General features: G+C 36.5%; 3 protein-coding genes across 14 annotated transcripts; 1 reads left to right on the top strand and 2 right to left on the bottom strand.

The window, feature by feature from the left end:
• Positions 1-160: 160 nt before the first annotated feature.
• Positions 161-3,157, bottom strand: LOC121745421 (titin homolog). 7 transcript variants are annotated; one of them, XM_042139318.1, is made up of 7 exons: positions 2,943-3,157; positions 2,758-2,855; positions 2,502-2,667; positions 1,665-2,174; positions 829-1,276; positions 661-742; positions 161-571 (listed from the first exon to the last, which is right to left on the bottom strand). In XM_042139318.1, exons 3-7 carry the CDS (start codon positions 2,635-2,637, stop codon positions 368-370), a joined length of 1,380 nt encoding a protein of 459 aa, XP_041995252.1. In that variant the 5' UTR covers positions 2,638-2,667; positions 2,758-2,855; positions 2,943-3,157; the 3' UTR covers positions 161-367. The 7 variants fall into 7 exon arrangements, with proteins under 7 accessions (XP_041995252.1, XP_041995253.1, XP_041995251.1 ...); XM_042139319.1 differs by having other exon boundaries at positions 2,783-2,855; XM_042139317.1 differs by having other exon boundaries at positions 2,758-2,838.
• Positions 3,158-8,245: 5,088 nt separating this feature from the next.
• On the bottom strand, positions 8,246-12,797 carry LOC121745606 (putative hydrolase C777.06c). 4 transcript variants are annotated; one of them, XM_042139571.1, is made up of 10 exons: positions 12,538-12,797; positions 12,127-12,262; positions 11,126-11,253; positions 10,575-10,722; positions 10,368-10,473; positions 9,761-9,819; positions 9,285-9,320; positions 9,061-9,206; positions 8,906-8,967; positions 8,246-8,635 (listed from the first exon to the last, which is right to left on the bottom strand). In XM_042139571.1, exons 1-9 carry the CDS (start codon positions 12,726-12,728, stop codon positions 8,910-8,912), a joined length of 1,008 nt encoding a protein of 335 aa, XP_041995505.1. In that variant the 5' UTR covers positions 12,729-12,797; the 3' UTR covers positions 8,246-8,635; positions 8,906-8,909. The 4 variants fall into 4 exon arrangements, with proteins under 4 accessions (XP_041995505.1, XP_041995506.1, XP_041995507.1 ...); XM_042139572.1 differs by having other exon boundaries at positions 8,246-8,631; XM_042139573.1 differs by having other exon boundaries at positions 9,097-9,206.
• Positions 12,798-17,325: 4,528 nt separating this feature from the next.
• LOC121743823 (pentatricopeptide repeat-containing protein At5g39710-like) lies at positions 17,326-21,846 on the top strand. 3 transcript variants are annotated; one of them, XM_042137190.1, is made up of 3 exons: positions 17,326-19,995; positions 20,927-21,034; positions 21,624-21,846. In XM_042137190.1, exon 1 carries the CDS (start codon positions 17,446-17,448, stop codon positions 19,933-19,935), a length of 2,490 nt encoding a protein of 829 aa, XP_041993124.1. In that variant the 5' UTR covers positions 17,326-17,445; the 3' UTR covers positions 19,936-19,995; positions 20,927-21,034; positions 21,624-21,846. The 3 variants fall into 3 exon arrangements, with proteins under 3 accessions (XP_041993124.1, XP_041993125.1, XP_041993122.1); XM_042137191.1 differs by having other exon boundaries at positions 17,326-20,020; XM_042137188.1 differs by having other exon boundaries at positions 17,326-21,034.
• Positions 21,847-26,068: the final 4,222 nt, after the last annotated feature.

Below are 26,068 nucleotides of genomic sequence, written 5' to 3'. Positions count from 1 at the left end.
CTAGTTTTGATTGTCTATCAATTTTAAAAAACTCAGTATAGCCCTATTTTGTTTACTTCTCATGTCTTGTTTACACTCTTTTTTTGACAAGCCAATTTAGTCTTTTTAAGTTGACTCAACTTGATAGGAAACTATATAGTATAACAAAAAATGGCAGATATTACATCAAAACTATACTTGGTGTGAATGAGGACATGTATAGCTGCAAAGACTAGCAGTTCAACTTCAATCCAAAAGCTTCAAATTCTTGACTGAAAATAAATATATGGTGGAAAGCATAACCACAATGGTGATTCTCACATGGACAAACTTATTCCCACAGGAGTGTGTTTTCCTGCTTATTTTGCTGAGAGGACGTCCTGCTCGGTTATGACCAACCACAGCAGATGAAGGTGGAAGAAGGGATACGGCCTGTGTCGCATATGTATTCTGCCTGCAACGCTGTTTTTTCAGCCTGTTGTTTTTTCCTAGCTTCCGCTAATGCTCGTTTCTCTTCCGATTTTCGTCTTGCCATTGCTACTTTCTTCACCATCTTTGCTTGAGCCTGGGCTTTCATTTGCTCGATTTGAGCCTGATTATTGATTTTTTATCAGTTTTCCTTTTGATGCACGACATTGAATTCTTATGGATTTCATTGGTAAGGAGATGAGATGCTTTTACCTCTATTTGCCTCATTTCAGCTTCAAGCTTAGCTTTCTGCTGACTCTCCCATGCCTGAATTCTTATCTCTTCGCGTTTATATCTGAAATCAGATTCAAGTAAGTTGAAAGCTGCAACTGATAACAACAGCGGTACTTCAACTACAAAACAAAAGCTTGAAGAAGGAACCTGGCAGCATGCTTAGCATACTCAGCTTCTTCCCAGGCAGCTGCGCGTTTTGTATACTCAGTCGGTGTAAGCTCATCATTGTCTATAGCTTCATACCCAGAATCACTCTCATCAGTCTCGTCTTTGCTTGCCCAAGCGGCAATATTCATCTTACCGAGTTGAACGCCCAGGGCCACAATCTCCCTTCTCGTTTTAAGCTTTTGCTCTTGCTCGGACAATTCCTTCTTAGCATGTTCGGCCAAGTTCTGAGTGGAATTGCTGATGGAATGTTCCGTTGGTGTGGGTGCTTGTTCCCCTCTCCGAGGAGTAGATGGTATGGAAGACATTGGGCTGCGAATTGGGGTTGTTGGACTTACCGGTGTAGTACTCCTTGACGGCTCTTGGCTCGGAACAGGAGTCATTTCTGTTCCCATGTCTCTCATTGATACTGATCGTATGGCAGGATCTGCTGGCATCAAAAGAAGCCAATAAGCAATGCAATTTCACAAAGTTGCAAACCATTGTTTTCTTTCTTAGCTACACATTATATTCATTCATTCCCTGACAAGATCAAGATAGCAGCAGCTGCAGCAACAGAATCATTGGAGTAAAATAATTAATCAGTTTCCCGATTAAGAAGAGATTCAAGCAAGTACAACTTTCTTGTAGTACAACTTTTTGAGTACTAAAGAACCATATTTCAAAACAAATCAACCAAATTTCCAGTCTAATGAGATAGTTACTCCTAAGTAGGGTAGTGATAAAAAGCAATGGTAGTTCAAGCTGATGAAGTCAAAAAGCATGAAAACTAAGATACCCATTCAAAATATACAAGAGAGTAAAAGCACCATATTCACCTGTTGTTTCGTCTGTTACACCATTACTCTCAGGGCACAAATCCATCAATGCATATTTCCCCGGTCCTGTCTGCGAAGCAGATTGGCAAAAATCGACACGCTTCACCGATGGCTCTGGCACAACTCTTACCATTTTCGCTGGTTGTCTGTTCACCTGATTTTGGATGTTGGCCTTCTTTGAGATATTGGATTGCACATTTTTCTTGTTCATAATCCACTTCTCTGCATCGTTCCATTTAGATGACATTGGCCTCGAGAACGATCTTGTTATGGAATGGTGCAGCGACCTCTCCCCTTTATGGAACTCAAAGCTCGAGGTGCTATCATAATCAAGATTTTCATCCTCTGTCATTCTGATGGGGTGGACAGAACTGGAATTACCGGTATCTCCCTTGGAAAGAAGCTGCATTCTAAAACGACTAGCATCGCCATTAGCCTTCAGCTGCAATGAATTCCCATCACCTTGGCTAGCACCACCAGACTTAACTTGTGAAACCTCTAAATTCAATGCTGCAAAACGAAAACAGGATGCAAGCCTAAAATCAGCAAATGGGCTTTTCACAATTAGAGCACTAAAACTGCTGCTTCACTCAAAGAAACAAATAACTTCACTCAAGTCTTTCCCCAGTGAAAAACTTAAAACTAATTCAACGATTTTTTCCAGAAACTATATATCATACCAATAGAAACAGCTCAAAGAAGGCAAAAGCTACTAGGCCCACTAGCACTAGCACTAATTCAATGATATCTAAGGACTAAAGATAACTAACAAATGCAACCAACCAATAATAACAGAGTAACATAAGGCAAAAAGGTAAAGGGGAAAAATCATCAAACCTTCCTCTCCAAAATCCCCATTTTCGGCTGCCAATAAGCTGTCCTTGGCAAACTCTGAATCTTCCATTCTAACAGGAGATGTTCTTGAAGAAATACTGTTTGATCTCTTTTGATGGTGTGACCCCATAAGCTTCATCCTCAGTTTACTCGGAGATAGAATGCCAGTCTGCAAAAAAAATGAAAAATTATCCAAATTGAGAAACTTCAACACACCCCACTTTAGAAAAGTTGGAAAAGATTAAAAATTTAAATTTACCCCATTTAAATGATCTCAATTCAACCTTAATTTTCTTTAAGCGTGATTTTCTCTGAAACCATCAATCAAGCAATTGGAGTGCTGGGATCACAAAACATCTAATTTGAAATATATCGATGAAGAAACCAGGAAAAAGGAGGAGAAATGCATGTATGCAGAGAGAAGATAGTAAAAGATTGGAATACCTGGACCTTGTGTATCCTATCGTAGTCCATTAGATTCTGCCTATACTTTTTTGCTTTCTACTATTGTTATATTCACAGGCGCAGATAAGTAGGAGTATATAAAGAAAACCGTGAAGAGAGGTGTAGAGAGAGAGGAGAGGGTGAGCTAAGCCAGCCAATACACTGTTTATGGTCAGAGACTCAGAGCACTGCTAATCTGATGCCTTATTTAGAGAGGGTTGGAATGATTTTTTGAAAAAAATACTCTTTCAAATCCTCATTAATTGTCTCATTTTGTTATTCTTATCCTATCTGCATTAATTGTCTAATTCTATTTTACTATATTTGATAAGTATATGGAGTATTTCAATACTTTTTTCTCTTCCAGTTTTTTAAGCCCATTTCCAATATACATTCAATCTCATTTTTTGTGTAATTTTTTTTCTAATTATATTACAAATTCCAACTCATTTTTTATACGGAAAAACACTAAATATGGGGCTATTGTAAAAATTTTGCGAGACATATACTTAAAAATGATGCCAAAATTTAAGCTTTGTGTAAATGGTTCAAGTATAATTACTTTTTAGTGTAACATATACTAAAAAGTGAGTTTGAGTTTGGTATAAATGGTTGAAGATGATCTAATAAAGTAAAAAAAAATCTTAAAAATAGTAAAAAATGAGATAATTAATGGGGATTAGAGAGATTAATAATTTGATAAATTGTCAAACAAATCAGGAATGTCAAATTCTGATATATTCCAAACTTTTCCAAAATTGAACTATGAATTACAATGATTGTAATTTTTGCGATCATCTCATTGTCTTTTTTTCATTAAGATACATGATGATCTTGCATCTGATTTTGAAAACGTCATTCACTGCGTAAACATGTATCATTATAATGAGGTGAATTGATATTCCTAACGTAGTAGCCATAGCATATCCACATATTTAAAATTGGTTATCACATTATCATGTATTTTATTGGAAATTAAACGATTTAAATAATTGCGAAAAGTACAATCTTCATAATTTATAATTCAGTTTTTGAAACGTGTGGAAAAGACAAGAATTTTTATCTTTTGCAATTTATTTGATAATTTGTCCTGATATTTTTTCTATAAAGTGAGAAGTTTATATAAACGCTAATTAAAGATTTTTTTTTTGTGTAATTATAATATAGAATGATACTAGTATTTACATAGAAGTCATCCACAAACAATCTACAACGTGGGAGAAGAATATTTAGGAGATTGGTATTGAAATATTGGTTGGTGCATAAATGGTATTTAGTGGTAAATATTCCTGAGACTCAATTACTCATTTTATTATTTGAAGGAAATTTATTCCGAAATACTATTAATGCCCTAATCTATTCATTTCCACTTCACAAAGTTTGTCTTTAGCAATTATGATGATTACATCTAAGCTGTAATGACATTTATGACTTTAATGTTTGACCATTTGTACAGTGGCTTCGATTCTGTCAATCAGGATTATGACATTTATTTTTCACAAATAAGATTTGGCAAACGGAACTAAAAGAAATTAGTGACAAATAATAATGGACGATGAGAGTACTATAATCTTTTAACAGCACAAAAAATAAAAGAAAATTGTTGTGAGAGGATCGCATTTTGTACAACTTCTTTAATTTCATACGTATTTTACAATATTTCATCCATGTATACTATTTAAAATTGTGTGTTAATTAACCCCTCAATAAATTTCCAACTGGCTCCTCATTACACCCAACAAATAAATCACATTATAATGTACGTTATAAACTTTAATTTATACATCTAATTGCTTTATTTATATCTAGAATAATGCATCGCAATATAATGTACAATGTGATTTTATATTTTTAATAATATTTCGCTTTTCCTCTAAAATATCATATGTTTGTAATTTTTTTTGTATGGCCAATCGTGCAATTCCCCATTGCCTAAGTTGATGATGTTTCGATAATACAAAATATACTTATATTTGAATCGTTTTAACTCCAAATTCCTATATTGTTTTTCGAATTAAAACAATATATGAAAATACTAGTAGTATTTATGAAAATATGACACCTTTCATTTATGAATAAATAAAATAAAAAATACTTATTTTAATAAAACAATGTTGTTTAAAGTATTAATAAAAGACAATGTTTTGTTCTAAGATAAAACTATTCGAAATAATTGAAATTCCGTAAGTTTATGTTTAGTTTTCAAATTAAAATTTACTCTAGGTAATTAGTGGTCTCTAGAAGACAAACACTTTTTTGTATGCTTCGAGATAAAAATATAACTATTTTGAGTATAAAAAAAATTTGTATATGCATTATATAAGAGAAATTTCGGAATACGGGGTTAAATTCGCTGACCTTTCGTAATTAGGGATTCAATTCGCTGGCCTTTCGTAATTTAGGATCGATGCATGCGTATTCTCCAGAATAAGGGATTTGTGATATTTTATCTCATTTATGTTCCTTTTTAATATTATTTCCCTCTAACTATTTATCAATTGCCTAAATTATCCATCCAATATTCTTTGTCTATTTTTTGAAATTGAAAATAAAACCGTAGTCTCTCACTCTTTATCTCTTTGTCTATTTCTCTCGAAAACATAACAACCAGCTGTGGACGCTACATAGCTATATAGCCCTCTTACCTCTCCTCCTCCACTCTTATTACTACTGCCAAACTCCACAAATTCAGCCTTCCAAATTTTCTGCTTTCTGCGTTCTCCCTTCTTCTCTTTGGTTTTTTGTAGAGAGGGAATGGCAGAGATCAGTCCACAGCAGAAGGAGGAGGTGGTGGCTACACCAGACGCTCACAATGCGGCCACTCTACAGTCGTGTTCATGCATTTCAAGAAAAAAATCCAAAAAAAATTGGGAGAGATGAAACGGGCAGAATGAGGAAAAGAGGACACTAAATGGCGCTGAAACTTTTATGAAATAGAATTTAGGTCGCTGAAATTTTTATAAAGTAGAATTTAGTAAAAAATTGAAGAGGGTAATTTAGGTAATTGATAAATGGTTAGAGGGAAATAATATTAAAAAAGAATATAAATAAGATAAAATATCATAAATCCCTTATTCTGGAGAATACGCATGCCTCGATCCTAAATTATGAAAGACCAGCGAATTGAATCCCTAATTACGAAAGGTCAGCGAATTTAACCCCTTATTCTGAAATTTCTCATTATATAAAGGGGCATCCAAAGTCTATATTTTTGTCACATATAGATGGGGGCTAGGCTATTACTCATGCATCATGATTATGTAATAGGGCATTGGATTAGGCATATAAATTACTCCCTCCGTCAAACATAATTTGACCCAGTTTTCCATTTTGGGTCGTCCCACATAATTTGACCCATTTCACTTTTACCATTTTTTGTAGTGGACCCCACATTCCACTAACTCATTCCTACTCACATTTAATTATAAAACTAATATATAAAAGTAGGACTCACATTCCACTAACTTTTTCAACTCACTTTTCATTATATTTCTTAAAACCCGTGCCCGGTCAAAGTGTCCCAAATTATGTGGGACGGAGGGAGTATGTTTTTTTCAGGTACTAATTAGCTACTTTTTTTTCATGCTATCATTTGGTATTAGCTTAAAGTTAATCCCATGTGATCGCGAACCCCAAGACCTGCTAATTGCATATCCATATGAGACACATTTTAGGGCATCATTAACCCCGTCCCTATTTCTGGCCCCAAGTCCCCTCCACGTCATCATTCCTCTACAGTTGCGGCCCAGGCCCCAACTGCTGTAACCCTACAGGTTGCGGCCCGGGCCGCAACTAATAAATGACACTATTCACAACTCCAACCTATTTAACTCGTAAACGCAATTCGTTGAACAATTGAAACCGGGAAAATGCATTGTTCATTAGAAATTAACATTACATTACTAGACGAAGCAAATTTGAAATAACATTTCATTCCTCTACGTTGATCGCTGTTGAACCAATCCATTGGCGCCGAAACAAAGGGTATAATAGAGTATTGAAATGGAACGCGGGATTGAAATGGATGGAACGCATGCTCGTATTTATAGACATCGAATTAAAAAAAAAAGATTTGCGGCCCGGCCCGAAGAGCATGTAACGCTGGGCCGGGACGCGGGACATGCGGCCCGTCACCGTGCAACCCCGTCCCGGGCCGGGACGCGAGACCCTCCCCAGGCCGGGAACGCGACCCCGGGACGGGCCTGAGCCGTGCCGCCCTTCCGTGTAATGCATGGGACGGGCCGGGACTCGCGATTTGCGGCCTGGCCCATGGCGTTACAGATGCTCTTATGACCTTCAAACGTGCCTCACGTGATTCCTAATTATTTTATTACTGTTATTTTTATTTCTTGCAAAATGTTATTTTTATTTCTCTTGCATTATCTTTGCACTTCCTTCTAATATGTTACTGAGGGCCGGGAAGACAACCACTCATCTCAACCGTACGCGACCCGACCTCTCCCCTTGCTACGCGACTAGCCACTCGTGACATATGCCCGACCCGCCTCTTCCCCACTACTAATGCTGTAAGGGGAATTTTGTCAATATGGGAAAGCATGAGTCCAAAACATTCTTTCCAAGGGTAGGGCTAATTGCATTTTACTAGTGAACCCACATTCACATGGAAAGTGTCCCCTCTCTTCTTGATAGACATTTCCCTCAAAATTCAAATATCTTTTTCCATTTTATAGCTTCCATTTTATGACCTTGCCCAATTCTTTGACCACCCATCAATTTGTGGATGAAATCTTTGACCAATATTGCCTTCACATTGCCAATCTATTTATGCCATAAATTCACTTTTAGCTACAGAACATAAAAATGGATCATATAATTGGCATGGATATGGACTATTGGCAAACATAAGACATAATTTTGAATCGAAAATTTCATTGATAGCACCAGATTTTTTTTCTGATTTACTTATTGAACTTAATTTAATGAAAAAATTCAATAAAATCGCATTTACATAGCTCAACTTCCAAGTGAGGGAGTGTCTTGAGACAATAGCATTTTGTTAGAAGGGACAAAAAATTAAAAGGAGACAAAAGAAGAAGACAATAAAACACAAAGGACCAATATGATAAATATAAAAAACTGGGGGCATTTAGCGAAATCTGAACAAGTTATCAATTAAAGAGATTTGGAGTAGTATTTAATTCTTTCACTTAAGTAGTTATTATCGTATAACGCACTAAAGAAAATTTAGGATCGAGTTATCCAATTAGTACTAAGTCAATCATTTCATTTTATTTTTGAGTTGTGGAGGGAAATCTCAATATGGTAAACTATGTCAGACAAAATTGAAAGAAAGAGTACATTAAATTAAATGTCGTCCAAACATACCCTTAACCTTAAGTCGCTCTGTAAAATATAAAAATTCCAACCAATCAAAGTGCTCTCTTGTGCATGACGTAAACTGAATTATGAATTAGAATTTGGGAAACATTCGTAATGCTATGCTACAGAAACTGATATATGTATATTAAAACAACAAAATGCATTTGGTGTAAACTGTAAGGATCTCGTAATTTGATCACAGTTGTATTTGTGCTGAAATTTTTGACAAATGATTGGGTATTGAGGTAAAATTGGAGTTTCAAACTCAGTGCATGGTGCTAGAAGATCAAGTATATTCAGTTAAACCAAGAGAGTCTCCAGTCATTCTCATACAAGCAGTTTATTCGACCTTCCTTCAAAACACACAAAAAAAGGTAAATTTTTAATCTCAATCAATACTAGCTAATGCAATTAGAATGTGATGTGTATCCCTTAAAGACGCAGTAATAAGACATTGTATACACATAGCATTCGTGATGTGTTGTATCCCAAACAATTTCATCATCAACTTCACTGGAAAGAATGAGCATTAAAGTCGACTTGGAAGAACTTTCATTCAGCATCAGTATAAAGAAAAATGATTGATTCGGCTACATCAGTAATTAATGACTTCGAAAGTTTACCTCATTACAAGTCTACAGGGATTCGCAGTCCGTCATGTGCAAGCTGAACCGGAATTCCTTCTCTGGAAACAATAAAACAATTGTATGTCATGTCTAAATGTTGAATACACAAGCATAGTATGGAGGGCGTCAATGCAAATATGTGATCCGCTCACCTCCTCTGAAAATTGAACTTATTATTATAAGCACACCTTTCAGACCAGTCTTTGAGAAATTCGTTGTCTTTATGGTGATCAAACTCATGGGTCATTCCAATAAGCAAAGCCCTCTTTGGATGTATCCTCTTCAAGGCATCAAGAGTCTGAAGAACAAACTTTACAGTGAAACACGTGGCATTGAGGAATTTCTTTTATTAAGGAAGTAAATACATAAGCTGAACCTGAGGAAAGCATAAGTGAGTGTTGTGGGATGCTTTCTGCAAATATGAGTAGATAGATAAGCAAAGCATGCATATAAGAGTTAATTAAGAAGAAAAGGAAATAACGAGGACCTAAAAATCCATAAAAAATGGTAATTAGTTAGCTCGGAACTTGCGCTTTAGCACTAGAGAAGCTATACGCGTACAAATATTAGATTCTAGCAGTCCGTGAGAATGAAACATATCAAATGATTCAAATCAAATGGCTTTTCAAAGAGGCAATAACTGGAAAGTAATAAAGAAGTTTTACTAATATAGGAAAACACATTCAAAACTGAAAGCTCTCTGCATTTTTAGAATAAGCAAGTTCTTCAATTTATCTAACAAATCGAAGAAAAAATATTACGAGAACTAGAACTGATTTTAAGCAAAATTCTTCATGAATTAAGTGGCACTATAAACATGAATATATAAGGATCTTAGGTGCAGCAGCTTACCTTATACAGAGTGTCCAAGATAAGAAGATCTAACTGTTGACCACCATCTTTTGAAATATCTACAAAAACAGGGGTGTATTTTGTAAGAGGGTTTGGATTTCTACTGATGCACAAGTGCATAACTTCAGGCTAATCAAATGTGTTTCTTTGTCACGCAGCACAGCAGCATATAAATCACAACTTCTGGTTACAAGATTAGACCATTTGATTTATTTTCTCTTACCTTGGAAGTTCTTCAACACGTTTTTGCCATGGAAGATAAAAAGAAATTGTATCACAAAATAGACACAAAGAATACAAAGATTTAAGAGAACAATAATAGGTTTATTGATAAGATTAAATCTTATCATTAGACCATTTGATTAAACCTTATCATTAGACCATTTGACTAAATCTTGCCACTAGACCCTTTAATTAAGTCTTACCATTAGACCATTCGATAATTAAATCTGTTCATTAGACCATTTTCCTTTCATAAGATATACCATTTGAGTTCTTATTCTTTAGCACACTTCTAATTAATGATGATAGACATGCTATACATAGCATATCTGCTGGATAACAGATTGGCCAGGCTGGATCGACAGTAAAGAAAGTGAGTGCTTACAGTTTTCTGTAGATGGAAGAAAGCGTGAAACATCTGATATATAAGCTACTTTATATCTTTCGCCAAAGAGAAAACCTAAGCACACATAGTCTTCACCATGCATCACCTATAAAGAGCAGAAAAACTTGAGTATACAAGTAAGGCATAAGAACTATCTTCAGATAAAACAATACACTTGTCGGACAAAAGGAATAAGATATAACTAACTGGGAGAGGAACAAACTGCAATCCAGATGCCATGAATGGCTTTGTCAAATCACTCTCTATATTTTTCCAGTCAAGTTGTGTTACACGTCTAACTTCCTGGCCAGGCTTTAGCTTTTTCTGAACCAAGTAAGGGAATTTCACTGCAATGCTGTTAAAATAAAATTAATTATGTAGCATAGAATATTGCATTTGCAAACAACATTGGTCGCAAGATTTTCTATTTACAGTTTGCTTTTAACTATAATTAATTATAATCGCATACAATATAAATGTCAAGGTTTATAGTCTAAGATTGTATGCATAAGATATCTTATGTTAACTGCAGACAGATCCACTAATGACACAAGGAAACTTAATATCAAAAACCTATTCAACATAAAAAAAATTGTATGTGTACTCCAACTGGTATCACCTTTTCAAATCATAATGAAGTAATGAAATCATTTTACTGCTTAAGCTTGCTAGTCGGGTTATAAGATATGGCAATGAAAAGCATTAATACAGTTTTACCACTGGAAGTATGGGCAAAATTCTTTCAAGGTGAAGTATACCTTTCCATTGAATCTTGAGTAAGGTAGACGGGAGTCGGGTTAATGTCATTTGTTGGACTAAAAGGTTGCACAGCACGTATATCATCCAAACCAAGAACAGCATCAGCGTGTTCATGAGTTAATATAATCTGTACAGGTTTCAAAATTGATCAAGTAGAACAATTACTGGACCATTACCCAGATCAGGTAGTGAGACAACCTCACCTGGGTTAAGTACGTAAAGCAGAAGTAGGCATTCATCATTGTTACAAACATTAAGGGGATGCAGTCTCATAATACATAATCTTTTTGTTTAAGATGAATCAACTTTTGCCACTTTCTTATTCATTTTCTATTTTCTTTCCCGTGTTAAAAAAATAAAGCATGGAAGATTAATTAAATTCGAGAAGAAATGTAAACAATGAGAAGTTCCTTTCCATCTAAAAACACTAACTTCTCTGTTCAGTTGACTAGGAATCATCCATTGTACGAAATAGTTTATCTTAATGCCTTTACTAAATCATGGGGAAAGAAAAGTGAAATTAAACAAACATAAGATATGATGAGAACATATTATCCTAATAGTTCAACAATAGATACCAAGTGATGAAACTCGAACATATAATGTGAATAAGGTGAACAGGAAGAAGGAATAACTCCTAATTAAATTCATCCAACCTAATTCTCTTGTTTGCCCAAACCTGACCAAGATTTTATAACCATCAATATTGTTCTACCATCAATCTTGCTGGATGTGATCCAGTGGCAGTTCATTACTATATGTTAGTGGATTCTCCATTTTTCAGGACATAGATTTTATCATTTTGTATACAGCTTTATCATTACAGTATCACTATGTAACAGTAAATTAGGTAGCATGAAGGAATAACTATGATCATTGCCTTATTGATTAAATGCAACACCAAGTCACTAGGTACGTATGAATTTCAGCAAGACAAATGATTGTGCCGGAAAGTTAAAGATTGAGAGATTTTTTTAGAAAATGAAGATACACAACTTACTGAATCTACTTGAGGGATTTTATGACAAGTGAACCATCGGAGTACTTGCTCCCTGAAAGTCTTCCCAACATCTATCAAAATATATTTATGTTTTCCCTCGCTGCCAAAGTAATCAATCAAGAGAGATGTATTGCACCTACAAAAAACCATCAACACCAATCACTCAAACAAGCAACACCGCATCTACCGCATCACATTCCTTAACAGTTTACTAAATTGTATATTACGCAATGAAATTGCTATAGCATTGGAATCTAGAATGGAGGAATCTACATTATATGCTATATTTAGTAGCTCAAAAGTGATCATTCCAGAAACAGAAAAGAATGAATAAGGATCAAGACAAACTGACTGCAGCATTGCTTAAAACACTAATAAGTAGTGAAACCGCTGCAGCAATCAATCAAATACCTGTAATTAGGGTTTTGATCAGGCGGTAGGGTTAGAGATTGGGAGCAGACGGGGCAGGGAGGATCAGAAGGTTGGATCAAGCACAACGCGTTAGGAACTGCACTCGAACAACCGGTACCGAGAAATATCAAAGCGGATTTCTCCGTCCGCGCATTGCCGTTGTCGGCGACCACCACGGTGGCAGCTGCCATCTCTCCGGCGAAATGAATTTATGACGTGTCTATGTTTGTGTGTGTGAGAGAGAGAAAGAGAGAGAGAGCTCTGAGGCGATGGTGGTGTTTGTCTGGTAATATTCTGTTACAAATATATCTTGGTTTATGGGCTGAAATTCATAAGCCCAACATCAGAATATGGGCTGAAGTTCAGAAGCCCAGTATCAAAATATGGCTGAAAATTCACAAGGCCCAACATCAATAAGATAGGATTATATTTAAATATGTTTGATTTTATTTGTTTGGGTAAATAGCAAAAAAAACATACTTTCAAATTCTGCAATCTACCCTCACCCACGACACTCCGCTACAAAGGGATGGAGGGAGTATTACTATATTGCATATAAATTAGTTAAACTAACTATTTGATGATTTATGAATAGGGATGTATTCATATCCTTATGCTAAATAATACCAAAACTCAAAACTAATTCCATGCATTGATTTTTGTCATCTGATGGTTGATTTTGATGCCACTTGTCATTAGTTTAATTATTAAAAAAAACTGAAAAGGGCAAGAATGGAATAGCAAATTCACGCTGGTAATTAGAGCATCTTCAATAGCAATAGACCAGCCATAGCCTAGCCACAAACTCCTCCTGCCACATCATCAGCACTAAAAACTCTTCCTGCCACATCATCAGAACAAGCAACTGGACAAGCAATAAGCTAGCCATAGGCTAACCACAATAAACAAAATTATAAAAAATAAATAATTAACACTCACACAAAATACGGAATTAAATTTACCACACAAATATGAGAAAATTCAATAATAATATTTAATTTTAAAAAAGTACATTAATTAAAAAAAATTAGATAATTAAAAAAAAGGTAGATTAAAAAAATGACATAATTAAAAAAAAACTAACGCCATGCAGTCCTCCGCGCCCACAACTCTTCAATTAAATCCTTTTGGAGTCGAATATGAGCATCCACTTGGCGCATGTCGGCATGTGCTTGGAGGCGGCCGGCTTCATCATGAGGTACCCCGCTTTGTACGTTGGGGGCGGCCACGCCGTGGCTTGGACCGGCTTCATTATCGTCGTTGGCCCAACTAGTCAGTTGTACACCTTCATCTTCGACAATCATGTTGTGCATGATAATACAGGCGTACATTATATCAGCAATGCAGTCGACATGCCACAAACACGTTGGACCCCTAATTGCCGCCCATCAAGACTGGAGCACACCAAATGCGCGTTCCACGTCCTTGCGCACCGACTCCTGCCGTTCCGCAAAGTAGGCCTTCCTCTCATATGATGCGCATCTGATCGTCTTCACAAAGACGGGCCACCTAGGGTATATCCCATCCGCCAAGTAGTAGCCCATATCATGCCGGTTGCCGTTGGCGACAAAATGGATGGCCGGACCGACGCCCTGGCACTGCTCGTTGAAAAGGGGCGACGAGTTGAGGTCGTTGTTCGACCCGGCTACCCCAAAATACGCATGTCAAATCCACAGCCGGTAATCAGCTACGTTTCGAAAATTAAATAAATAAAAAAATGGGATGGCCGATCGCTCGTCGATCGGGAGCCTGCAATGGCGGCTAGCCGACCGGCGAGCGGATCGGCCAGTGCCCGAAAATCGGCGTGCGCTCGCCGATTTTCTCGCCGAATTGCCGCTCGCCGCCTGCAGGTTCGGCGAGCGAACCGGCCAACGCCGGGAATCGGCTAGCCGGTCCGCTCGCCTCCATTGTGGATGCTCTTAATTGCCCATAATTCACGCTATGTTTTTTATTCCCTGCACACACGCCTATTATTTTCATTCCCCAAACATACTTAGTATATCAAATTAATCTACAAACTCCTTAATTCACGTTTCATAAATTTGAGATGTTCATTCTCAAATTATTAATAATTACTTTATTAGTATAATTTACCTTCCTTCCATAGCATGATATTTCATGTTAATTTACAAAGTTACAGCGAGAAGTGTGAAACTAATGACGGAATATAATGCTATGAAGTACATGATTGACAGTTTTTAATGTACAGGAAATATTGTACGCGTAATGTCTAGTAATGTACAGTCCAAATTTAAATAATGTACGTGTTTCAGGGAATAATGTTTAGTTTAAGTAGAACTAAATAATGTGCGCCAAGTGGCCTTTAATGTACACGCGTCATATTAAATGATGTACCTGTGTAAGTATTTAATGTTTGGCGAGAGTTGAATCCATACCATTTGGGTTTAGCAATCCATGAGGCTAGGTTGTAGTACACACTCACAAAAGAAACCATCACTAAGGGCAGGGAGTTTGAATCATTCCCCTTGGGTTTATCAACTCATGGGGCCAGGGTATAGTACCATCACATGAATTAAATTTCATTTTTTAATGTGTGTTTTAGATTTGGTACAGTAAGTAATGTACCATTAGTATCTAATAATGTACATTCGTAACACTGAATAACGTACAAATTGAAGAGAATAATGTTGAAAGGAACTTGAATTCATGCCCTTTGTGTTTAGCAATCCATGAGGCTAGGTTGTAGTACCCACTCACAAACGAAACCATCACCAAGGGCATGGAGTTTTAATCATTCCCCTTGGGTTTAGCATCCCATGAGGCTAGGGTATAGTACCACCACATGAATTAAATTTAATTTTTTTAATGTATTTTAGATTTGGTACAGTAAATAATGTACCGATAGTATCTAATAATGTACATTCATATTAATCAATAATGTACAGATTGAAGAGAATAATGTTGAAAGGAACTTGAATTCATGCCCTTTGGGTTTAGGAATCCATAGAGCAAGGTTATAGTACTCATTCACAAACGAAAATTATCACCAAGAGCAGGAAGTTTGATTCATTCCCTAGGGTTTATTATTCCATGGGCTAGGGTATAGTACCACCACATGAATTAAATTTTATTTTTTCTGTGTGTTTTAGATTTGGTACAGTAAATAATGTACAAATAGTATCTAATAATGTACATTCGTAACAGTGAATAATGTACAAATTGCAAAGAATAATGTACAATACATTAACAAAATAATATTCCCAAATATTAGACATTCTTCAAAACGTAAGTTACAAACCATTAATTGTTTTCGGTCACCCTCTTACTTTAAAACAAAAACATTCTAATCTAATACAGACGGACGCATCATTGTTTTCACACATCAATTGACATGTCATCGTCGAAGTCATTATCGAATTCAACACCGGCCCTCTTTGTACCTATTCAGAAACAGATTCATTCGTTACTCAAAATGGTACATTACTAGTCATAAAGGAATTACATTATTAGCAAATAAATATTTACATTAATAAATAATGTAAATAACATGTAAAGTAATGTAAATTACATAGTGAGTATAATGTAAATACTTTTCTAATGTGAGTGCACATAATGTACACTGCTGTAAAAATAGAACATGTCATAATGTAAAACATGCACATCAATAATGTAGCACAATCATGAACACTAGAGAGCACAATGTGATAATATAATAGAGAATAATGTAACAAACTAGTTGAGCATAATGTAGCACTCTTATTCAGTAATGAACTAAATGTACAGAACATCCCGCAAAACATGTATAGCAATCGATTACCTTTATGTAGAAACGAATACTACAAGCACACACAATCAAATTAGGGATCAACAACTGAATATTTTGACAATCGCATGTACATGCTGCTAATTTGATAGTTTTTTGTGAAAAAATGAATGGAACAAAAATCCAAATTTGACATCAATCAATACACTAGAAACAGTTGTTAGAATAAGTAGTAATCATAGAAGAATACAAAACACATACAAAAAATTCAATAAACTAGAAACTGTACAACCCTAACCCGTATAATGAACGAATTACTGAATCGCGATGTACATTCCTGGAAGGAAATTATACGAATTACTGAATCGCGATGTACATTCCTGGAAGGAAAATTCTAGTTCTGTGATGAAAAAAACGACATCGAATTTCCAAAACAAATGCACTTTTATATACACGCAAACTGAAATTCTTGCTCCTGATATTGGGCTTTAGAAAAATCGACGACTCCTAGTTGCACCTAAAAACAAAATATGACATTCGAATGATGAGAACAAGAAGGGGAAATCATGTTTGCACGGTCAATCGACGGTGAAATCTGTTCTTTAGATTAAAAAATACCACGGTTAGGGTTTTGGATGTGGGAGAAAGTGAGGGAGATGTGAGAGATGAAAGAGAGTGGAATGACGGAGAGAGAGTGGTTTGTGAATCGTCTGTCATAATTATCCCGCGGAATTATAGGACCTGCAGTTTTAAAACAGATTCAATAAGCACCGTGTTTACAATTCTGCCCCCATAATGTGCATTATGCGTGAAATAATGTAGCTCGGGTAATTTAAATCACATCCATCCAATCCATCTATCTAATGGCTATGATTTGTTTTATATTTAAGACTAAGAGGGTGTTGGGACCTTAATGCACCTCTTTATGAATATATTTAATGAGATATATTATGTGTTATACATAATTTTTTTAAATGTTTTTAATTAGTAATTTATTGTTCTGATTCGTGGTTAATTACATTTCTTCTACAGTACTTCGTGAACCTGCAGTTTAAGAAGTGTTTTTGCAACTTGCTTCAGTTTCAGCCCTTCCAGCTATAAATCCCTGAATATTTCAAATGTGATTTCTCAAAACCCTATTTCTAAACTTCATACACTCCAATCTGCTCTATAATTAACTGGAAATGTCATTGAATTTCAGAAAATTTAAGAAAATTCGGGAAACTTCAGCTATCACTCACCGATTGAGTGAGATTTTTGCGTCACATACGTGTTCTTGTTCTGATTATATTGGACACAATTACTTCCGTGAACGGTTTTCCACTCGCATTGGAGCAATTCCACATTTTTTCTCATCGTGTTCAGCTGATATTTCCGAAATTCGCGACGAACGCGTGAAAAGCGATAGTATCGACGATAGCAAACGTTTTTATGTTAGGACTGCGGAAACGGTTTCTAAAGAACGCCTATTGAGTTCAGATTATAATTCGAACAGTTGGGATGGAGAAAACTGCAATTTTGATGGTTTCGACGAGTCTGATGAAGAAGTAGAAGAGGGGAAGAGTGAAGAAGGCAGCGACGAGGAATTTAGGGTATTGAGTGCCTTTGATGGGAACAGAGCGCGAATCGAAGCTTCTAGAAGAATCGAGGTGGACGAAGGTGATTTGAGGCATCCTTTAGTGAGAGAGATATGTAGGTTGATTGATCGCAGGGCAGCATGGTCTCCGAAGCTTGAATCGGAGTTGAAGCGATTATTGCGCAGCCTGAAACCTAGCCAAGTGTGCGCCGTGCTTCGAGCTCAATCTGATGAAAGAAATGCTTTGAATTTCTTCTACTGGGCTGACAGGCAATGGCGGTACATGCATTACCCTGTTGTTTATCATGATATGCTGAGAATTCTGAGTAAGACGAAGCTATGCCAAGGTGCTAAGCGAGTTCTTCATCTTATGATTAGGAGGAAGATTGAGCTCTGGCCCGAAGATTTTGGTTGTGTAATGGTGTCTTTCAGTAGAGCTGGTCATCTCAGCAAAGCCTTGCAGATGTTGAACGTAATGCAGAGAGCGGGAGTCGAGCTTGATATCTCGGTGTGCAATACTGCGGTTAATGTCTTGGTGGAGGGGGATAAGTTGGAGAAAGCATTAAGGTTTTCGGAGAGGATGCAGATGGTCGGGATTGAACCTAATGTTGTTACGTTTAACTGTCTGGTTAAGGGCTATTGTGAAAGGAAACAGTTGGATGATGCAGTGAAGCTGATCGAAGAAATGCCTCTGAAAGGTTGTGCTCCAGATAAAGTTAGTTATTATACTGTGACGGGAGTTTTATGCAAGGAGAAAAGGATTGATGAACTGAAAGGGCTTCTGAAGAAGATGTTGGAAGTGAGTAAATTGCAGCCAGATCAAGTCACTTATAATACTCTTATTCACATGCTTTGCAAGCATGGTCATGGAGATGAGGCACTGGGGTTCCTACGCGAAGCAGAGGAGAGAGGGTTTCGTATCGACAAAGTTGGGCACACTGCGGTAGTGCATTGCTTTTGTCAGGAAGGACAAATAGATAGGGCTAAAGGTATCATTGATGAAATGCTATTGAAGGGATGCAGCCCAGATGTTGTGACATATACTGCTGTTTTGAATGGATTTTGTCGCGTGGGGAAAGTTGACCAAGCTAAGAAATTGCTGCAGGAGATGTACAAGCATGGTTGCAAGCCTAACTGTGTATCATACACAGCCTTGTTAAACGGGCTTTGTAGGGGTGGGAACTCTTCGGAGGCAAGAGAGATGATGGACATGAGCGAGGGGTGGTGGACTCCGAACTCTGTGACGTACAGTGTAATCTTGCATGGGTTTCGTCGTGAAGGGAAGCTGTCTGAGGCCTGTGATATAGTGATGGAGATGATCAGAAAAGGGTTTTATCCTTCTCCTGTCGACATCAACCTATTGATTCAATCATTATGTCGAGTTGGCAAGACAGAGCAAGCTAGGAAGTTAATGGAGGAGTGCCTTAAAAAGGGGTGTGCTGTCAATGTTGTGAACTACACCTCTGTAATTCATGGATTTTGCCAAAATGATGACTTAGCCTCAGCTCTATCTGTGTTTGATGACATGTATTTGAATAACAAACACCCCGATGCAGTGACATTTACAACGGTAGTAGATACGCTGGGAAGGAAAGGTAGAATTGACGAGGCTACTGAAATGGTCAAGAAAATGCTCCATCGCGGTTTGCTTCCTACTCCTGTCACCTATAGGTCACTTATCCATAATTTCTGCCAGCATGGAAGGGTAGATGATATGTTGAAGCTGATAGACAAGCTGCTGCCTCGACAAAGCTTCAAAACAGCCTACAACCAAATTATTGAAAAGCTTTGTTGTTTTGGGCACACTGATGAGGCTTACAAGCTCATGGGAAGAGTTCTGAGAACTGCTTCCAAAATTGATGTGGATACTTGCCACATTCTTATGAGAACCTTCTTAAGGAATGAGAATCCTCTTGGATCATATCAAGTGGCTTCTAGAATGTTCAATCGGAATTTGGTTCCTGATTTGAAGTTGTGTGAGGAAGTGAGTAAGAAGTTGATCTCACAGAAGAAACTAGAGGAGGCTGATAAGCTTATGCTGCGATTTGTGGAACGTGGGCATTTTTCGTCTAATACAAAACAGGCTCTCCATAGTTGAACTGCAAAGTTCAGCCATTCTTCGATATACATACTGGTAAAATAATCTCAAAGAAGATAGGTAAATGTAGGCATTAAGGAAACTGGTGAGATTGATTTCCCTTGGATGGTTTATTGTTATTAATTCAATCACAACCACTGTATTAGGTTATGTAAAGTGCTGCTCTCTTTTTCTTAGAACTAGTTTCTGAATTTCCCTTGGACGTCTCAATTATTTTTTCGATCTTAGGTTTGTGATTTGGAAGTCCTTTTTATAATCTTATTATACCGCTAGTTCACAAAATGATATTCATAGTTTTCCTCTTGGCAATAGATCCCAATAGTTTCATGCTTGTATTGCATTTTTATGTTTTTTTTTGTTGCTTGGGGGGGGGGGGGGGGTGTGAATCAGTGATATAACATTAGGATTGAATACAACTATTTGTTTGTCCATTTAACATTGAATTCATCAGCTTGCCTTGTTTCAAATAGCATGCAGTGTGGGCATATATGGATATCATTGTGGGACAGAAAAAAAGTGATAGGAAAATTTGCAACTGGTTGGAACTGGTTGGTTATGATGTACTTGATTCTTTGTTTATTTTGGATTAAGTTCACTCCAAGAGTATACAACTTCCCTTTTTACAAGATCCCACACTCTTATTATATATCTCAACCTTACAAACCTCTCTTTTTAACCAAAAAAAATACACTTTTTCTACATAGTAGGACCTTTAGTAATACCCTTTATCCACTGAAAACACACCCACCAGTATCCACCAACTATTTTCTTAAAACGTGTGCTGGTCATACGTTGTATACTTTTCATGGACGGAGGGAGTATTTGGTATGAATATCCTTTAGTTTGTGAGTTATCCTCTCAATTTCCATAGTAAGTTTGGTTTGGGTGGGAGGAGACTGGAGAGTCTTACTATTTAAAAATGGCACTGTGTGTGCTTTGAGTAGAATTTTTGTTCTGCAAGGTTCTTATTAATTTTTAAAATGATTTTTAGGTTGCTGCAATTTTCCGCAAATCTTTAAGGTTGACTCATGAGAGCCGCAAAATGTTTGCATCTGGTAAAATTACTAATTTGATGACTACAGATGCTGAAGCTCTTCAGGTATATATCATTTCTTGCTGAGAAGCATGAGCTGTGGTTCTTCATTATTGCATGCATGAAAATTTGAGGACTGGTTTTATCTGACATAATGTAAATAAGTCCTTCAAAGTGTGTGTAAGGCTGAGGCAAAACTTTTATATAACTTACTAAGGTAGGACTTCCCATGTGCACCAACTGATCTTTGATGAAAATTGTTTGCACAATATCTCAGCATGAGGTGAGCCAAGCTGAATTTCTTCTTGATGGCCCAACACTTCTTTTTTATGCCCAAAAACTTCTATGGAAGAAGACATTTCTGTTTTTTTTTATTTTTTTTCCAAACTGGACATTGCTGAGGTGATCTGTGAATGAAACTGCATTTTCTATTGGTTCCATTGCCATTCTTTTCTCCTTATACTCACCACGTTTTAGTTCTTTTCAATGTTTACCTGTTTATTAAAGCGATAATAAGTGAGAAACTCAAAAGGAGAGAGCATGATAGTTTATACACGAGTTCATGTTTGAACACATACTAAAATGCTTTAATTATTACTTTGTAATATTTGATCGTATAAATCATTGCTTAATATTACTCTACATTTTTTTGCAGCAAATATGTCAATCACTCCACACTTTGTGGTCAGCTCCTTTACGAATTATTGTTGCCCTGATTCTTCTTTACAAGCAGCTGGGTGTTGCTGCTCTTCTCGGGGCACTTTTGCTTGTTTTTCTTGTAAGAATATTTATATTCTTATGCGACCTATGTATCTATTGGTTTAAAATTAAAGTTCAAGTTCATAATATTAAAAGCTAAAAGGGATTTTAATATTAAAGACGACACCGTGTTGGATCGGTTTCGATTAAAGAATTAGAATCGGGTGTATTGATAACCCTCGTTTCTTACCTTATTGTTGATATATTAAATACAGAAACGCAGAACAATATCATACGTATGACACTTTTAGGTCATAGTTAGTTAATTTTTAGGTCATGCTAACAAAGCATGACCTAAAATGATCTTAGCATGACATTAAACTCAAATATTATAATATGACCTAAAATTGCTTAATTATGACCTTCCGTGTTTTTGGTTAATTATTGACCATTAGATCATCTAATCCTAGGACCAAGATTTGGGCTGCATTTCTATATTTAAATGCATTTTTATTTTGATCATCTCCCTAGGTTTTGATCTATGCAAAACTAGATTTAAATATAGAAACGCGGAACAATATCATAGGTAGGGCACTTTTAGGTCATAGTTAATTAAGCACATAACTACATAACAAATCACAACCACAAGATCAAGAAAATCAAGGGCTAGTATTAATACATGTGATTTTCAAATTTAAAGGAGAAATTAGTTCCATCTATCACAAATTACTTCACAATAACTAGACAGGGGTATAATGGTCATTGCACAGAAAAAATTAGGTTACGTAAATTTTTATCTCATTTGAAAGTTAAGCTCGATCTCTTCTGCAAATTCTCTCATCTTACCGCTTCATAGTACTCTTGGGGTTGAGATCGCGCGGCGGCGCTTCCATGAGCGCGGAGAAGAAAGCGTCCGATTCATCGCCGCTGCTGCTGTTATTATCGCTGTTGGAATCGAGAAGCGCCGCGAGGAAGGAGCTCGGCGCCGACCGGTATCGAGCTAATCCGGAGCTCTGCTGCTGGTGTTGATGTTGATCATGATTGGTGAAGAAATCGGCTTCGTGCTTGAAATTGGTGGTGTGAGAGGGATTGGAGTGGAGGAAGTCTCTGGAAATGGCGTCAGAGCTGAACATAGTTGGATAGAAGAGGTTTTAATTGGAAAACATTAATGGAAACTCGTATAGAATTTTAATTGGAAAAGGTAATGGGATTGAATGGTGGTGGAAAGCGGTGGTTGGATAGATTCGATAGATCGAATTCTTTTTGGTGCAAAACAGATGTAGGTAGAGAGAGAGAGGAGGAGGTTGTGCGTTAAATTGAGGGAATTGCAAAAGGGTTAAGGAGATTAGCGGAGAAAATAAAGTCATGTGGCAGAGAATTAGAGATGTATTTTGTTATAGTGATGTATTTTGTTAACATCAGTGAAGTAAAAACATGGTTATAGTGATGTGTTCCAGGGTTAGAGCGGCGTTTCTTTGATTTTTTGTTATAGTGATGTATTTTATTAGTATCAGTGAAGTAAATACATGGTTATAGTGATGTGTTACAGGGTAAGAGTGATGCTTCTTTGATTTTTTGCTATAGTGATGTATTTTGTTAACATCAGTGAAGTAAAAACATGGTTATAGTGATGCGTTCCAGGGTTATGGTGATGTATCTTTGATATTTTGCTATAGTGATGTATTTTGTTAACACCAATGAAGTAAAAACATGGTTATAGTGATGTGTTCCAGGGTTATAGTGATGTTTCTTTGATTTTTTGCTATAGTGATGTATTTTGTTAACACCAGTGAAGTAAAAACATGGTTACAGTGATGTGTTTTAGGGTCAGAGTGATGTTTCTTTGATTTTTTGTTATAGTAATGTATTTTGTTAACATCACTGAAGTAGACAATTACCAATTACCGAATCGAAAACTATACACAAACAAGCTCCCACTGCTTTAATTTGGATCACACCACAAAATCATCTCATCATCCACTCCACAATCAGTCTCTGTTCCACACATCACTCTAAGCATGTACTTACTTCACTGATGTTAACAAAATAGATTACTATAAGAAAATATCACATACACATCACTCTAACCATATATTTACTTCACTGATGTTAACAAAATAGATCACTATAAGAAAATATCACTGATTTTGTATTCTTCATACACAAATTTCTTTTGAGTGAAAGAAAACTTGGAGTGAAAAGAATAGAGTTGAAATATAAACAATCACCATCTATTTCCCCAATCAAATCAATTCCTATAAAATTCCTATAACAATTCCTATAACATTTCTCTTGAATAACATATCGACAAAATTGATGCTCGATACGAGAGCATCAATTCATGGGACCTCATGTCCGGCCTCGACGCCGATCGTATTGCTCAGTCCCCGGCGATTAAAAGCAATCTTCGTCGCAGTTGCTGAGCGACGAGAGTGATTCTGTAGGCGTTGCGGCGGCGGCGGAGTGGACATTTCCATCTCAGTGAACTAAATCCTTCTTCCACTGCACAGCTGCAAAGCTAAATCTATAGAATCTAAATTCATGAATCCATTCACAAAATTAGAACATGAAATCTGATTGAATAAAATTAGGCGAATGAAATGGAACCAGAAGTTGAAACAGGAGCAGAATTAAAAGATCTGCAGCACTGCTCATTTCCGTAGATAGAAGAAGATGTGATGCGAAAGATCATCGATTCATCAATCCAGCGTCTTCACAGAGGATTTTCAACCAAATCCGTAGCTTCCCGTGATCTCGATGGAGAAAAGAGGCGATATTTGGGCACGCCGACGATAGATTTCAGCTGCATACACTGTTCAGATGATGTTGTCTGCTTGTTTCGCGAGATGATTTAGTATAAAAAACATTTGAACAAATTTCAATCGATTTAGTATAGATCTTATAATCCTTAGATCGATTCTCCTACACGCCTATTTTACTTCGATTTATTGAGCATCAAAATGTGAAGAAACGTCTAAATTGAAGGGAATTAGTTATCCTCTTTCGTGGGAGAAGGAGAGAGTGTGTGTTTGTGTGTGAGGGTGAATGGTGTGTGTATGTGAAAATATGAGAATAAAATTGATTTCCTAAAATACCCCATGCAGTTTTTATTAACTAAAAATGTTTACTTATTTTAGTCATTGGATTAAGATAATGTGGGACTGAGATTTGTTCTCTAGTTATACACTTAATATTAATTATACTTTGATTATGTCTATATATATATATATATATATATATATTGGAGATTGTATACATAAATGATGGTTTATATATGTATCACGTCATTCAAAATCACCCAACTGCAACCAGGCCATGAGAGAAACATTTTTCTTTTGGTGGTCATCTCTGTTTTTCAATATGTAGTCTGATAATGAAAAACAATAATATAATTGATAGTTATGGCTTGCTTTCCTCCGCTGTAAGTTCCTTTCACAGCGTATAAATTGGTGTGGAAACCTCGGCCCTCTATTTCTAGCTTGTCTATTCTAGGAATTCCTGATACAAACAAACCAGAAATGCTCGAGAGTGACAACATCACCTCACAATAAACTGTGTCAGGCATCCTGAAATTGCTGCACGGAGTAAAGACCTGGTATGATTGGTTCGGTTCACTTGAGGCCTATGAGGAGCTTTACCAGTGAGAGCTAGCACCTCGGTTCTTGGCAATTCTGACACAGTAAGTGTAGACATGAGGAGCAGTTTAAATCAAATTTATTTATTCCAAATGAAAATATACCTGCCAAGACTACATCACTTGGCTCAGATTGTCCAAGTTCTCCAATGACCGAATCTGAACGAACTGGTGTATATCTGCAAGGGACATAAAGAGACTCGTTCCTTTGTACCCACCAAAATATTCTCCTTCTCCGACATAGGTGGTTGAAGTCAATTTCTTCACGACAACTTTGCAATTGATGATGCTATCTTGGAGGAGAGAATTACTGGTAGCTGGATACATCCATTTAGTGCTAATACTTACCACTCAATATGTTTCCCTCTCTCATATATCTATTTTTCTAACTATGCTTTCAACCAAGTTACACCTGTGAAATAGGAGTATAACCTTTTTGAATATTTACTTGGATTGTTTATTAAGTCGACTTTATGATTTTTTTTGCTTGGTCGTAGTTTCTATGCTCCATCTCCCATATGCTTTCGTTCATGTTAGTTTTATCTTCCCGATTCGAGGACAAGGTTTATTTATCCAAACTTTCTTGTCGCCGTTAGTCTGAGAAAATCGAAACATTAGCTTCTTGGTTTTGTTAGACTAGGTCATATTCTCTAATGTAGAAAAACTTTACTTGTTGGTGGTATCTTTGTGGCTGCATTGTAGTTCCTATGTTGACCACCAATCTCCATAATATCTAAATGTGTGATGGACACAGTTGTTGGTCATGA

The sequence above is a fragment of the Salvia splendens genome, chromosome 8 (assembly GCF_004379255.2).
Source record: "Salvia splendens isolate huo1 chromosome 8, SspV2, whole genome shotgun sequence".
Classification (NCBI taxonomy): domain Eukaryota; kingdom Viridiplantae; phylum Streptophyta; class Magnoliopsida; order Lamiales; family Lamiaceae; genus Salvia; species Salvia splendens.
The sequence above is the reverse complement of the archived record's forward strand: the minus strand, read 5'-3'. Positions and strand labels throughout refer to the sequence as shown.

Bases quoted from the DNA above. Each gene is read 5' to 3' on its own strand.
- LOC121745606 (XM_042139571.1), bottom strand. From the start codon at position 12,728: ATGGCAGCTGCCACCGTGGTGGTCGCCGACAACGGCAATGCGCGGACG. The intron at 12,263-12,537 runs GTATTTGATTGA...GGTTTTTTGTAG, and splicing joins GATCAAAACCCTAATTACAG to GTGCAATACATCTCTCTTGA. The intron at 8,968-9,060 runs GTGAGCGGATCA...TATTGTTTCCAG, and splicing joins AAGTTCAATTTTCAGAGGAG to AGAAGGAATTCCGGTTCAGC.
- LOC121745421 (XM_042139314.1), bottom strand. From the start codon at position 2,972: ATGGACTACGATAGGATACACAAGGTCCAG. The intron at 2,668-2,942 runs GTATTCCAATCT...TTTTTTTTGCAG, and splicing joins ATAGGATACACAAGGTCCAG to ACTGGCATTCTATCTCCGAG. The intron at 743-828 runs GTTCCTTCTTCA...ATCTGATTTCAG, and splicing joins TATGCTAAGCATGCTGCCAG to ATATAAACGCGAAGAGATAA.
- LOC121743823 (XM_042137190.1), top strand. From the start codon at position 17,446: ATGTCATTGAATTTCAGAAAATTTAAGAAAATTCGGGAAACTTCAGCT.